Source organism: Schistocerca americana, chromosome 2 (genome assembly GCF_021461395.2).
Source record: "Schistocerca americana isolate TAMUIC-IGC-003095 chromosome 2, iqSchAmer2.1, whole genome shotgun sequence".
In the NCBI taxonomy this organism is placed as follows: domain Eukaryota; kingdom Metazoa; phylum Arthropoda; class Insecta; order Orthoptera; family Acrididae; genus Schistocerca; species Schistocerca americana.
The window spans coordinates 80,490,913-80,506,931 of record NC_060120.1 but is presented as its reverse complement, the minus strand read 5'-3'; the positions used below and the strand labels follow the sequence as shown (position 1 = coordinate 80,506,931).

At 39.6% G+C, this 16,019-nt stretch overlaps 1 protein-coding gene across 1 annotated transcript in view; it reads left to right on the top strand.

Moving 5' to 3' along the window:
- The first annotated feature begins 287 nt into the window (after window positions 1–287).
- LOC124596095 (nuclear protein localization protein 4 homolog) overlaps window positions 288–16,019 on the top strand; it is a 254,438-nt gene continuing 238,706 nt past the window's right edge. Inside the window, exons 1-2 of the mRNA XM_047135091.1 lie at window positions 288–412; window positions 798–878. Of these exons, the coding sequence (XP_046991047.1) occupies window positions 392–412; window positions 798–878 (102 nt within the window). The 5' untranslated portion in view covers window positions 288–391. The remainder of the gene's footprint in view (window positions 413–797; window positions 879–16,019) is intronic.

The following is a 16,019-nucleotide window of genomic DNA, read 5'->3' as shown; positions in this document are numbered from 1 at the left end:
TCGATATAGGATCTACAAGAAATTTTCCCTGACTTTTTTGCTATGATTTTGTTGTGGCTTCCGTAATTTTTATTATATTTGGTTAAAAGTGTACACACATTTATAATAACCGATTTGTGTTTGAAATGAAGACAGTAGCTTTTAGCTTTTTAAAAGTACCAATTAGATATTAGATTTTTTAAAAATGGAATGAAATTGAATCGATATAGTTAACGCCTACCAGTGTAAGTAGGGGTAAAGTGATGGCATTGCGTCTTTTATTTACGAAGTTCCAAGTGTTTATAAACGTTGTTGTCATGTTTTAGTTTCGGCAAAGATCATAGTTAGGTGACCGTGTGACTGCAACAGAACAGCTGAGCGTAGTTACAAAAGTAGAGAGCAGTGGAGCATTATGTCAAAACATAAAATCATTGTAAGCCTCTTCGAATTCTGAAGGAATAAAACACATAGGAATTAACGTATTTTTCAATCCGATATTACAAAACTGTGTGTAAATCTGTCTTATTCTCCCATATTCACTAAAAGCATTGTTGCTTCGTCACTGTTAGGTTATTTTAGCATTGCTCAGTACACTGCAAGGTCCCTATAAGGTTTCCAATTCTGGAATTATTTTATGATTTCATTGTATTTCCAAATTCAAGCATACCACTGCTGCGTAATCTTATAGTATTAGTCGCGAGAAATATGATGAAATGATTTCGTAGTTGAAATGTTTTTGTTTACATATTTAACATCAGTTAATTTTCATATGCGTATAACTGTAAAAAAATAAAACTGTTTTGTTTCCATCTCGTCAGACCCTTCGTGTTCAGTCGTCGGAAGGAACAAAACGCGTGGAAGTTGAACCAAGTGACTCTATATTACACTTGTTTGAAAAGGTACGTACCGTTCTTTTATCTTTTTTTGTTATTAGTTTTATCCATTTTAGAGTTATAGTGTCGAGAGTAATGACCTGCAAGACTAGCAAAGGACTGTTACCAAAATAAAATGAAATGCAAGGTAGCCTGTTTTTGTGGTACGTAAAATTCTCCAGTGTGTTAACGTTCCAAGTGACTTTAGCATGTTTCGATGAATGTTTTCATGTATCCGAGAAGATAATGTCTCTCATATTTCGCAGCACTTGTAGATCAAATACTTCCACGTAATCAGCTTAGGTGCCATACATTACTACATGTGACGCTGTCGGTGAGGTGTTCGAAAAATGAACGAACAGTGCCGTATGTGCTGTTTACTGGCTTTTCTGTTTGTTTATGTTTCGAACATTAAAAAATATGTTTGCCAACAGTAGTGAGTTCGACGGAGCTGATACGTAGCTTTTCCTATTCTAATTTGTTCTTCACCGCGTATCTTTCTTTAAATCGCCTTTAACAGCACCAAGTTATTTTTATTACAACCGTGACTGATAATCTAGGTACTAGTTCCTTAAATCAGAAACCAGCCCAACGTGAAAAATACGTCTTCTAATGTGATGTCAGTCTTGTGATCTTTTGGGGAGTCATCTATTTGAGACAAAAGATTTTTATGTTGCGTTATAGTTGCAACTACAATTACTTCCTTTATGATGTGGAAACCAAGTCGTCATTAATGTAGTATGAAAGTGGTAATTTGTACTGCTGCATGAGTGATTGCAAATTGGTGTTAGATTGGTTTACTTAGTGTCATTATTATATTGATCTAGTTAGTCAGTCATTGGGTATGCAGTATGTAATCAATTTTTAACACATTCTCAACATTATATTGTATGTTTTCATTGCAGTGCATATATGTCACTCTCCCCAAGAGGTTATTGATAAATTCCATATACAGCCATTAGGTTTTTCTTTTTTCTTTTTTTTTTTTCACTGAATTCTGTAAATTACCACTGTTAACTATTTAAAATTACATTGGAACAGAGTAAAAGGAAAGAGGAAAGTTCTTCATAGTGGATGTTTCCAATGAATTGATATTCTTTACTTACATCTGCAAAATTAAACAGACTAACTAACTTGTGGATGGGAACGTTAAATTCCTACCTTCTACATGTAATACAAGAGTCATTCTTATGGATGTTGGCTCAATTTCAGTAGAAACAGACGTATTGTCGATAAATTTTTTTTCTCTAGGCAGATATAAAAACAAATTATGAGTAATGCACGCATCATCATTCTATTATAATAAGATTTCTTCTGTTGCATCACTTTTGAAACAATTTTCGTATACACATCAGTTAAGTTCAAATGGCTCTGAGCACTATGCGACTTAACTTCTGAGGTCATCAGTCGCCTAGAACTTAGAATTAATTAAACCTAACTAACCTAAGGACATCACACACATCCATGCCCGAGGCAGGATTTGAACCTGCGACCGTAGCGGTCACGCGGTTCCAGACTGAAGCGCCTTTAACCGCACGGCCGCACAGGCCGGCACACATCAGTTAAGTGTATCAGTTCCTAGTGACTCATGGGTTATACGACATTTCATTTATGTATAAAAAATTACCACTACTGCACCAAGTCAGATACTTTAGTCCCAGCCAAATTCATTGACAGAGTTGCCACAAGTTCTGGAAATCAGGCAATTTCAACCATGTTAGGGAAATATCAAGGAAATTTGAAAAAAAAAAAAAACCACTGGAAAAATCTTATTCTTGTCTCAGCAGATGACATTGTTTGTTTACTGAGATGTCATACATCATTGCTGGCTGGGTGCAGCTGAGATCATGTGCCACTTCCTTATTCACTCATTCTTACTGCTTCTCCCCTTCCTACCACTCCTTTCAGCTTACAGTCAATGCTGCCACCACTTCTAGCTGCTAGCCTAGCAGCTGCTGACAAGAGACAGGGAATTGTGGGGAGTAGTTTGTTTTGATGTGATGTTCAAATGTTGTTGGCACAGTGACCAGAGACGGCAGTCAAGTGATTGTGTGAATGTGTGTATGCTCTCATTTTCTGACAAAGGCTATGGCTGAAAATTTAGTTGTGAGAGTGTGATTGTCTTTTCCATGTGTCTGTCTGTGGCTCAGTGATCTTGTTTACAGTGAGCTGCTACCTGTTGTCATCAGTATCGATTCTCAGAGAAATGCACAAGTTATCTGTGGCACTGATTGATCACCGCAGTCTCATTTTATCAATATGCTGTCTGTGACACTTTAATAGCTGCCCACACAAGTGGATTCCCACAATGGGCCAGAAGTGCAGGCCATTTCTGCGGGTATCTGTAATGGGTCGGGCCTTCCCATCTGAAGCCCATCGTTTCCCACTTATCTGTAGGATCTAGACTCACCAATCTATAGAGTTGGTTTACGCAACTCTTCCCTGCCTTATACACTTTTTTCAAGAAACCTACTTTTTTTCTGAGGTTATTTCTGAAATCAGTGAGCATATATTTTAAACCTGCCTTGCAACTCCAAGGAAATGCATATTTGTGTTACCAAATATGTTTTGTTTTATTCAATTAAAATAACAACAGTGGTCTTAATGTAACATATATACCATTAGGCTTGCTTTCTCCATCCAGAAACAGTTCATTACAAAAGATGTTGATGATAGTACTTAAAATTTTTGCTCACATGGGGGAGAAATACAGAAGTCCTTACATTTTTTAGTCTGCTGATGTCTTTACTTACCCTTGAGCTCTCAAAATTTGTCGGGGAAAAATGCTAAAACTTGTCTAGAAATCAGGGAATTTCACTTGGGCAAACTTGTGGCAACCCTGATTGAACTCCCAACTGGTTTGAGTCACTTCATATCATAGTCTGGTTGTGTGGATTTAGAGCTTCAGTTGTCTTTCTTAATCACAGAAGATTAATACTGGGATAGTACCGTTAGGAAGATCATATGTGACATGCTCATGTCACAATTGACTTATGGTACATCTACATCTAGTCATATGTTAACAGTAACAGATCACAGTGGGAATTAACACCACCTTAAACCATTCATGCTAATTTTGTTTCCTAAATGAAATAAAAGCAAGCATGAATTTGTTGCTGCATTGTATTGTAAAATGTAGTCGGTAGTAAAAGATTTGCTGAGTATTGTCCTCTTGCTTAGCTGGGTGGTAACGTGCTCACCTCCCATGTAAATGGGCCTGGGTTCGATTCTCAGCTGGATTGGAGATTTTCCCCGCTTGGGGACTGGGTTTTGTGTAGTCCTCATCCATTTCATCCTCATTACCGGTGCACAAGTTGCCCAGTGTGGCATCAACTGAAATAAGACTTGCACTTGGCGGCCAAACTTCTCCAGATGGGGCCTCCCGGCCAACGATGCCATACGCTCATTTCATTTTTTTTTTTTTTTTTCTTTCTTCTGAGTATTGCAGACTTGTGAATGAATATTGTAATGCTTTCCTTGTTAACCATCATAGTGAGCTCTTCCGCAAAAGTACTGGTCAACTCCAGTGCTTGGTGTGGTGAAGTGACAGATTCCACCCGTCTGCTTTGAACTGTGATGTCATCAAGATGGCGGACACCCCAATTCCTAGTGTATACAATATGGCAACCCTAAAAGTCACTAAATACATCCATGAACTAAGATATTTAACCATGTGAAGTATTTCACTTCAGCAGTAAAATGAAACTAATGGTGTGAAAAGGAGAGTGTCTTGGGCAAGGACAAGCTAAATATACAATAAGAATGTCTCCATTCCAAAACGGACATTAACAAAAAATAACATAGCCTACACAAAATCCTTGAGAGAGAGAGGAAAAAAAAAAAAAAAAAATAGCGAAAAATCTGGACCCAGATATTTAGTTTCACCTATATAACTCAAAGGAAAACAACGATAACAGGCACCTCCCCCTGCCTCCCTCTCACGCACACACACACACACACACACACACACACACACACACACACACACACACACACACACATACACACTCGAAAAAAGCCAAAATAAACATTACTGAAACCCACAGAAAAGATTGCCACATACACTTGTACCTGGTTTCAGAAGCACAGACTTTTCTCAGTTTCATAATTTCTGCACACTGCTGACATTTCACTGATTCCACCAAGCAGCCTTATAACTGGAGAACTTGATTGTATCACCATATCGTCGCCCATAGCAGCAATCAGCTGATGACTAGTAAAGTTTGTTGAACATCCATAGGTAGTAAAAAAAAAAAAAAAAAAAAAAAAAAAAAAAAAAAAAAAAAAAGAGAGAGAGAGAGAGAGAGAGAGAGAGAGAGAGAGAGAGAGAGAGAGCTTTCAAACCATTAACAATCAATAAACTAACAATTGAAAAACTGAAAATAAATCGGTAGCCAATAACCAATGACACTGAAGTAACATACTGCTAATGCATGAGTAATGTGCAGCACTAAGGTCAGTACTGCGCTAACATCACTCCCAAACAGTTTAGAAACAGACACCACACACTACAGTACGTTGCTGTTTACTCCAACACGCCCTTTGCAACCACAATCAGTTTCTAACATACTGCTCCTCAGTGACGTCACACAACAGTTACATCATGGGTCAAAGCAGGTAGATGCAATCAGATCCTTCCATTGACCCAATAACATTTCAAAGTGGTGCAGAGGTTGGCAACTTGCTTTAAATGTTCAGAATTGTATGACTCTGCACTTAAAAAAACGTTGTACCCTATTATAGTGCCAGTGAGTCACTGTTGGAATCGGCCAACTCATATAAATCACTCATGCAACTGGTTCTAGAATATTGCTTCAAGTGTGTGGGACCCTTACCAAATAGCACTAAGAGGAGATATTGAATGTATACAGAGAAGGACAGCATGAGTGGTCACAGGTTTGCACTCACTGTTAGCACACAACATCTTGTACTTGTCCACCGCAGTTCTCGGGGTCATAGCACCAAGTTACAACAGCTGAAGATGGGCATATAAGAGCCTGAAGTTGGTCGTGCTCTAAATAAAAGAACCTTACAATTGTAGCAGTATTTTCAACCTCTGATTGGTTGTGGCAGTTGAAATGCTTAAAGAAATGGTTTACAGCCGAAAGTGATACATTTCTCTTGAAATTACATTAATTGATGTGTAATCATTGCATCAGTTGTCACATAGTCCTCTGCCATCTGCATTGTGCACATACATTTATACTCTGCAAGCCACCTTAATGGTGTTTTTCAGGTATCTGATTCATTTCTTCACTTGTGTATTTCATTTGTGAATGGTGCGTAGGAAGTACAACTATCGATAAGCCTGTGTAAGCACTTGAATTTCTCAGATTTTTCCACCGCAGCCAGTTCATGAGCTGTATGTGGAAGAAAATAATATGTTTACTGAGTCTTATGGAAACATACATTCTTGGAACAGTAAACATCTCCACAATGTACAATTCCTGTCTTGTTGCATCTGCCTCTGGAGTTTGATGAGCATTTTTGTGATGTTCTTGTACTTTTGTAATAGAACCCAGGCTGAAACATGCTGTTTTTCTTACGATCTTCTCAATCAGGCTTAGTTGTTGATGGTCACAAATAGACAGACAAGCTCAAGAATGGATCAAATAAGGGTTGTGTAGGGTACATCTTCAGTTGATCTATACTTTCAGCAGGATTTGATTGATGGTGCCTTTGGTGGTAAGTGTTACGAATTGTGACCCTGTTGATACATAAGGATTTAACAAAGCAGTCGTGGCAACTGTTGCTGTGAAATGTGATGAAGACGCAAGAAGTGTCAACAACTGGTTTTAGCTAGCAAATTAAGAAATAGCAAGCAGGTGACTTGTTTTCTAAAGATGAATTGAAGCCAGTCTGTTACATCGTGATTTCAGTACAAACATGGAACGTATTCAACTGTGTAACGGTTCACAATTTAAACCAAGCCCTTGTGTCCTAACCTAGTCATAATTTGGAGGGAGGGGGGGGGGGGCAGCCAAGGAGCAAACCCAGAACAAGTTCAAAAACTTTAAATTCCATTGCTTGAAACATGTCAGTTGTTTTCTCTCTTCCACATAACACTGTCCTCCAATTGGCTACACAAAACTGAATGTTGGCAATCTATATGCAGTTGTTTGAGTTTACCCACCTGTGTTTTTTAATAGGTTCTTGGTATAGGTATTGCAACCTCCATAATTCTGACATTGAGTGGGTGGCGTACCAATCTTGAGACAGCAGAAATAATAGTAGCAGTAATAAGGTTGTACCATTGAAATGTACATATGTGCTCTTCACGCTACCGTATGGTATTCAGATTCATCAGATAGTACTTCTGTTACCACTGTTGTTGTTGTCCCCCTCCCCGCCCTTGCCCTCTCCTCTTATATTTATCTGTGAAGAGTGGTTATCAGTAAACTTCTGTACATATGATCTCTAATGTCTCTGGTTTTCCCACCATGTTCATTTTACAACATGTACGTGGGAGGAAACTATATGTTCCCTGACGCATCTTGGAATGTATACATTCAAAATTTTAATAGTAAACTTCTCTGTGCTGGCAGCAGTTCTCTTATAGCATCTCCCGCTGGAATTTGATGAGCACCTCCGTAATGCCCTTACATTCACTAAGGTAAGCAGTCCTTTTGTAAATGTGCTGGATCTTTGGATCTTCTCCATTTCTCCATCAATTCTACTAATTGTAGCTAGCAATGGTCCCAGGCGAACAGGAGTACACTAGAATCATTTAAGCAAGTATTTTATGAGTCACCTCTTTCGTGGATGAATTACTTACATTTTCTTATGTCTCTTTTGAATGATCTCACTTTGGAACCTGATTTTTCTATTGCTAGTTTTATGTTGTTGTTCCACTTAAGGTCACCTTGGGTGGTTGCTCTTAGATGTGTTAAGGTTGTTGTTGCTTTCAGTGGCTTGTCACTACTGGTGTAATCAAACAGAATGTTAACGAACCTTTCAATCTATTTATGTACAATGGATCACATGTATATATGTTGAGGGTGTCCCACCACCAAGCATCAGTCCTCTGGCGATCTTACTGCACTTCACTAAATTTTTCTGGCTTTGCAAATTTCCTATAGAGAACAGCGTGTCTAAAAACATTCTCACAGTTTCCTACACTACCCACTAAGTTGTTTATTCATATTGTAAACAGTAAGGGCACTATACCACTCTCTTGGGATATTCTGAGAGTTACTCTCATATCTGTCAGGCCTACAACTATATGCATGTGTCCAAGAACCTTTTTTGAAAGTGAGAATGATCTGTGCTTTTTTTTCTAATCATTTGGTACCCTTCCATGCTCCAGTGATCGACACTAAATTGCTTCTAGAAGGGGAACTACTTCTTTTACTTAATCATATAGGTATCTTTCCTCAGTCAGATGATTTTAGTTGATGTTCTGTTCTGTGATCACATATTTCAATATCTGCCATTTTGGTATTTCTGCAGTGATTTAAAGTAGGAACCTTGCTGTGATGTTCCTTAGTGAAATAATCTTTAAAGTATTTCATCATCTGTCTGTCATCTTCTATTACAGTGCTAATGTGACCACTAAGTTACTGAATAGATTCACTGACCAAAGTTTTGTAAGATTTTTCATAAGATTAATCAACAAAATTTTACTTTTGAAATCGGAGAATACTGTTCACATTCTTATTCTACAAGCTGATTAATTTTGGCTTTAGTTGTCTTTTGTTTATCAATGAACATGAACTTCATTGAAACCCATAATGAAGCTCTCTTTATTGTCATAGCAGTTTTCCATTGTGGTTATTGAACTGTAGTGGGTCTTTCCCATCCCTCACACAGCACCTAGATGTCCAAGGTATTCTGTACAGTTCATTTAGACTTGAGCCATTTGTGCTCTACATATCTGTACCCAAGAGTGAATTCTTTATACTACACACACTCTCTATAGTTTGTTTCCTGTCAAATTCCCTAAGTAATTTTTGAACCTTTCTTAACTTCCCCTTTAACACTTGCAGTCATTGAGTCTATAGTAGCCGTGTGGTCACTGACTCCCTCCCCAGCATTATTTGATTCCATGTTTCATTTTATTAATTTATATTGACCTTACTAATTTGTTCTCTAGCTATCTGCTCAAAGCACTTCACAAAAAGATGTCCAGAATCCCTGTCACTGGCAACAGATTCCACTAGACTTTCCCTTTCCATTATCGCAAAATGAAGTCTCCCTCTATTGCAGTAGTGTGATTAGCAGACACATCTACAACATTCTCCAGTTCTGTCTGAAGTTTTGTGCCATGCAGTTCATAAAATATGGTTTATAAAGGCATCTGATAATTATGTTTGAACCACATTTGATTCTTATCTTCACCCAGCTTATTTCTCATTTGGTGTCTGTAATAATGTAACTACATTTTAACAGATTTTTAAAGGCAATACATATATAACCATCATTGGCATCCAGCCTGTCCTTGAAATATACATTGCAGTTGGAATTTAAGATTTCACTGTTTTTCAGTTCCAGTGTCAGCCCACTCTTTTGTTCCCAGTGTTGTGTGGTCATTATTACTTTTGGTAGGCAAGACTATTTCTGACACCTTACTGCAGATTCTACAGCAGTTAATTAATAACAGATTGACATTTACTTCTTCTGAACTGCAAAGAAGAATGTTTCCTCTGTGATTTAACAGGCCTTATCTGCAGAGTAGGTGAAGTCTGTCGAATAAATGTTCTCTTGGATGAAACACATTTTCCTAAGGATTCTTCCAATGAGTGTCACCTATGCTTCCAATTTTCCTTCAACTGGTTTTATGTTGTTCCATTTCATCTATTATACTACTATATAAAGACAAGTAATTGTTTAATGTTGTTATCAAAAATCTTGACAAGTTCTTGTCCATTTTATTTCAGATTTTTAAACAATGCTCTAGCAAATGTGCAGAAAGACATCGGCTTCACAGTTTTAATATACATGGTGTATAAATATCTATGTACTATATACAAGGGAAATGTTAAAGTCTCGGAAAGTTCTTCACCAATTTAGCTCAAATTTTTACCTGATACTGTAATAAACATTTGGATGGACATAGGCTACACATTTTATTAATGTACATGATATATACTGAGTGTTCATTTTAACTGAAGACATTGAAATATCTTGAAAACTACACAGTGGATAAAAAAAGTTATAATTCTAATTTGTTTCCCTCAGAGAGGGACATCCAATGATACTGCACTCAATCCACCACCCCACCCCGTACATGGGTGGTAGGAGGCAACTTTGAAATATTCAATAGTAACCCATGTTTTTTAAATTGCAGATTACTATTCTACAGCAAAATCTATATATGTTTCATGTAAAGCATTTTCTTAGTTTAGCCACAGATGGTGTTGTAATCAGAGAGATAGAAACGGGTACCCAATTGTATTTTACAACATGCTACTCAATTGCCCCTGAATATCCAGTGGCACATGGGAACCCACCTCCATATTGCAAGGGTAGGACAGACCTTTCAATTGGAAACACCAATTAACATCGTGTTTCTCCGGTATATCAATCTGGGGCCTACTCGGCAGGCTACCATGGCTGGTTGGCTAGTTTGTGGGATTGACTACAAGGGCCATCAGTCCTGCTACCATGGCCATGTAGCGAACTACAACGTATCGTAACAGGCAGTACACTGCTACTAGAGCTCATGTATCATGCAGACATAGAGCAGATAGCGGCTCTAAACATTACAGTGCTTGCGCAATATTTATTGCCTGCACACATAACTATCATTTGAAGAACAGATGTGCAAGTTGATAATAAATATTACAACCACAGAAGAAAAAACTGTAATGATCCTGGTTTATGAAGAATGTAGGAGAAATGACGACGCGGCTGTTGCCTTGAAAAAGCGCTCTCTCATTCATTCTTTTACAAAGTTGCGAATATCTGTGTCTTACGAGAGCGTACAGACTGGCAAAAGGAAATGAAGCAAACATGTTACAGGAAAAACTAATGAAATAGCAGCAGTGCATCACGACCCACGGATAAGCGTGTGACAATTAATTAGTGATTCTGGTATTTTCATAGGTAGTATTGTCACAACAATGCATCGTCGTATGTATCATCCATACCGTGTGTCACTGCATCAAGAACTTCATGGCGCTGATTTCCATAACCAGATAGTGTTTTGTGAATTGGCATGTCAGCGAATGCAAATGACCCCCACATTCTTTGCTGAGGTAGTATTTTCTGATGACTCTGCATTCGCGCACTATGGTAGTGTTAACCGGCGTAACATGCGTTACTGGAGTGTAGACTATCCCCACTGGTTACGGCAAGTTGACCATCACTGTCCTTGGGTGGTTAATGGAACAAACTCATTGGTCCATATTTTATCAATGGCACATTGAATGGACATAAACATAAAATGTTTTTGGAACAGGAACTAATGCCACTACTGCAGAATGTTGCCCTGGACTTTCTACAGCAAATGTGGTTTCAGCATTGTTTGCCAGCGCATTATGCAATCGAAGCACAGGAGGTACTAAATCATGTTTAGATTGGACAGTGGATTTGAAGAGGTGGCTGTATTAATTGGCCCACTAGGTTGTTGAATTTGATGTCACTGGATTTCTTTATGTGTGGATATTTAAAAGATAACCGTGCCAGCAAGTGCCAATAGGCCACGAAGACCTGGTTGACTGCATCATGAACACCTGTGCTGACATTCCTACAGATATGCTTGTGCCCTGTGAACAGTCCTTTGAAAAGCAGATCACTAAGTGCATTGTGCATTGAAGTTGGCGGTACTATTTTGAACACTTATTCTAATTTGAAAAGTCGAGTAGCTTTTGCCTTGAGCCACAATCATGGCCACAGTGGTGCATCAAGTAGTCCCCTGTTCAGTATATTGGAGGAATACAATGTTGTGAATGGGTGAATAGGGTTTCCAATTAGAAGTTATGAAACACTGTTATATTCAAGGGCCGTTGAGTAGCATGTCATAAATTACGGATTGTGTACCCATTTCTGTTCATCCAATTACAGTGCCATCAGTGCCAAAATGAAGAAAATGCTTCAGACTAGAGTATGCAGTTTTTGTCATAGAATCATAATCTGCAATGAAAAACAAGGATTCCCACTGAAGATTTCAGTTTGCCCCTTGCAACCATACACGGGGCGGGGTGGCAGGTTGAGTGAGCTTTCATTGGACGTTCAGTTTTCGAGATATTTCTATATCTCAAGTTACAATGAACACTTTGTATAATACATGAAGGGGAAATATTGTTACCAAATGCATCGAAATGTTCTTGATTGCTTTACTACAGACTCTTACGTGATACTCTAAAACATTTGGATGGACATAGGCTATATGTTTTTTAAATATATGTTTAGCATGGTTCTCTAAAACTTCTTGACCAATTTCATTCAAATTTTTGCATAATACTCTAATGTTGTCACCAGAAATCTTGAAACAACAATGAACAGGTTTTCTGTTAAAACTGACTGCGAGAAAGAAGTTGCTATGCTGTGAAAATATGCAGTATCATTTTCTTTCTGGCAGTCAGGTTTAGCTACAATACCATGGGATTTAAACCAACAATGTGCTGTTTTGTTTTCTCCACCGCAGTCAGTTTTAAGAGGAGAGTTGTATTTAAGGTTTATCAGCTTGTGATTAGAATACTGCTGCAGCATATGAATCATCAGAAAATTTGTATCTTATCCGTTTTCAGGTTAAAACTATGCAAAACACTGACAATGAAGCTACTGTTCTCATAGATCCAGCAGCAGGAGAGAGGACACTCATACCCAATATACCAGTGATCCCAATTGATTTACCCATTCATTTTAAGTGACTTCAGTGCCCAGTCAGGGATTCGTTGGCAATAACAATAAAGAAGGCGCAAGATCAGAGGGGGGGGGGGGGTGACATAGAGAGTGGGGAAGGAGTTAATAGGAGATGGTGAAGAGAGATATGGGAAGGAGGAGATGAACAGGGAGAGTCAGTTGGAGGCAGTGGAGAGAGATATGGGAAGGAGAAGATGGACAGAGAGAGGAGAGAGGATGTATGGACGAGAGAGAGAGAGAGAGAGAGAGGGGGGGGGGGGGGGTTGTGGACAAAGAGATGGGGTCAGAGGAGATGGAGAGAAGGAGAGGGGAGAAAAGGAGATGTGTGTGTGTGTGTGTGTGTGTACTGATAGAATAAACAGGAAGTGCAGAATTCCATACTCTTTTGATGCATATGTCATTGTTTTTCGCAGTTCAAGAAATGAAAGTTGCTCATTTTTCTGTGAGTACCATAAAAGAAAAACGTCACTAACTTCAGAGCTATTATACCAGAAAGTTGAAACGGATCTCATTGTAAGGATCTTGGTTTAACTTTAATATGAGAACTAACACAACAATGTTGGATTATATGATTGATTTTAGGGCAAAAATGTATTTTGGAATAGCTCAAAAACACATTTTCTTTCTAAAAAATGTGGTGGTTTTTATTTATGTGTGTGTGAACAATAGTTTAAACTCCAAGATGGAGAAATAACGAGTTATTGAAATTTAAAATTAAGAACATAATATTACATAAAAGAAGCAACATGCTTGAATAACATACTGTGAAATCGGTACTTTCCTCCAAAAATCTGTTATTAAGAAATCAGTTACTAAGAATTGTATTAAATAAAAATAAATAAAACAGCTGCGCAATACAAACTTTTGAACTATGATACTTGGTATCTTACTTGTATTACATCTTTCTGATTAATGGAAAATCTCATATAAAGATGTGAAACAAATACTAACAAAGAGATAGAGGGGCTGGCCAGTACTTACCTCAGCTCAGTACAGCCGATAGATACACAAAAAACAGAACCAAAAATTTACGTTCCTAGCTTTCGGAACAAATGTTCCTTCATCAGGGAGGGGAGAGGGGAAAGAAAGGGAAGAAGGGAAAGTAGATTCAGTTACTCACAACCCAGGTTATGAAGCAACAGGGAAAGGAAAACAGGGAGGGTAGCAAGGATGGAGGCATGGTTGTCAGAGGGAAGCCAAAGATACTCTACTGTAAGTACTGTGTCAGCGTCAAACCAAAGAGGATGCATACAGAAGTAAAGAGGTATATAGTATAAAGATAAACACAACTATGTAGGATGAAAAGATGCGTGAATGGCTAAAGAGGAAATGGAAAGAGGAGAAGACTGAAGAGTAAATGGGAGTGAGGTGGTTTAACGTAGGTTCAGTCCAGGGGGATGGCGGGATGAAAGGATGTGTTGGAGTGCAAGTTCCCATCTCCGCAGTTCAGAGGGACTGGTGTTGGGTGGGAGAAGCCAAATGGCACATACAGCATAGCAGGTTCCTAGGTCCCTAGAATTATGCTGGAGGACATGCTCCGCTACTGGGTATTGGACATCTCCTAGGTGGACAGTTCGTCTGTGTCCGTTCATGCGCTCAGCCAGTTTAGTTGTTGTCATACCGATGTAAAAGGCTGTGCAGTGCAGGCAAGTCAGTTGATAAATGACGTGTGTAGTTTCACATGTGGCCCTGCCTTGAATTGTGTATGTTTTACCAGTAGCGGGGCTGGAATAGGTGGTTGTGGGGGGATGCATGGGGCAGGTTTTGCAGCGGGGTCGGTTACAGGGGTAGGAACCGCTGGGTAGAGAAGGTAGTTTGGGAATATTGTAGGGTTTAACAAGGATGTTACGGAGGTCAGGGGGGCGACGAAAGGCAACCCTGGGTGGTGTGGGGAGAATTTTGTCAAGGGATGATCTCATTTCAGGGGTTGACTTGAGAAAGTCATATCCCTGGCGGAGTAATTTGTTGATGTTTTCGAGGCCAGGATAATATTGGGTGACAAGGGGGATGCTTCTGTGTGGTCTGGGGATAGGAACATTGTTGTTGGACGGGGAGGAATGTATTGCTCGGGAGATCTGTTTGTGGACAAGGTCTGCAGGATAGTTGCGGGAGAGGAAAGCACTGGTTAGGTTATTGGTGTAATTGTTGAGGGATTCGTCACTGGAGCAGATACGTTTGCCACAAATACCTAGGCTGTAGGGAAGGGAGCGTTTGATGTGGAATGGATGGCAGCTATCAAAGTGAAGGTACTGTTGTTTGTTTGTGGGTCTGATATGGACAGAGGTGTGGTTGTGAGCTTCAACAAGATGAAGGTCAACATCCAGGAAGGTGGCTTGGGTTTTGGAGAAGGACCAGGTGAAATTCAGATTCGAAAAGGAGTTGAGGTTATGGAGGAAATTAAGGAGTGTTTCTTCACCATGAGTCCAGACCATAAAGATGTCATCTATAAACCTATACCAGGCCAGGGGAAGCAGCTGTTGGGTCTTCAGGAAAGCCTCCTCCATGCGGCCCATGAAGAGGTTGGCATAGGACGGAGCCATCCTGGTTCCCATGGCCGTTCCCTTGATTTGTTTGTAGGTCTGGCCTTCAAAAGTGAAGTAATTATGGGTGAGTATGAAGTGGGTAAGTGTGATAAGGAACGAGGTTTTTGGAAGATCTTCTGGTGGGCGTTGGGAGAGGTAGTGCTCAAGGGCAGAGAGACTATGGGTATGTGGGATGTTTGTGTAAAGGGATGTAGCATCTATGGTGACAAGAAAGGTTTCAGGTGGGAGAGGAGTGGGAATGGATTTGAGGCGTTCTAGGAAGTGGTTTGTGTCTTTGATGTAGGATGGGAGTCTGCGGGTGATAGGTTGGAGGTGGCAGAAGGAGTGCGTCAACTCTCCGACACCTCAACCTACAAAACTGTTACCCAGAATCCCATTCCCTCCATCCAGACTGAGCTGCAGGAAATCCTAAAAATCCAAGGTCCCTCACAAGGCCTCACAACGGCTTCCATAGACTTACTCACTCCACCTGAGCCACGTACCCCTACCTTCTACCTATTACCCAAAATCCACAAAGAGAACCATCCTGGCCATCCCATTGTGGCAGGCTTCAAAGCCCCAACAGAACGTATCTCAGCTCTGGTAGACCAACACCTCCAACCTATCACCCTCAGACTCCCATCCTACATCAAAGACACAAACCACTTCCTAGAACGCCTCAAATCCATTCCCACTCCTCTCCCACCTGAAACCTTTCTTGTCACCATAGATGCTACATCCCTTTAGACAAACATCCCACATACCCATGGTCTCTCTGCCCTTGAGCACTACCTCTCCCAACGTCCACCCGAAGATCTTCCAAAAACCTCGTTCCTTATCA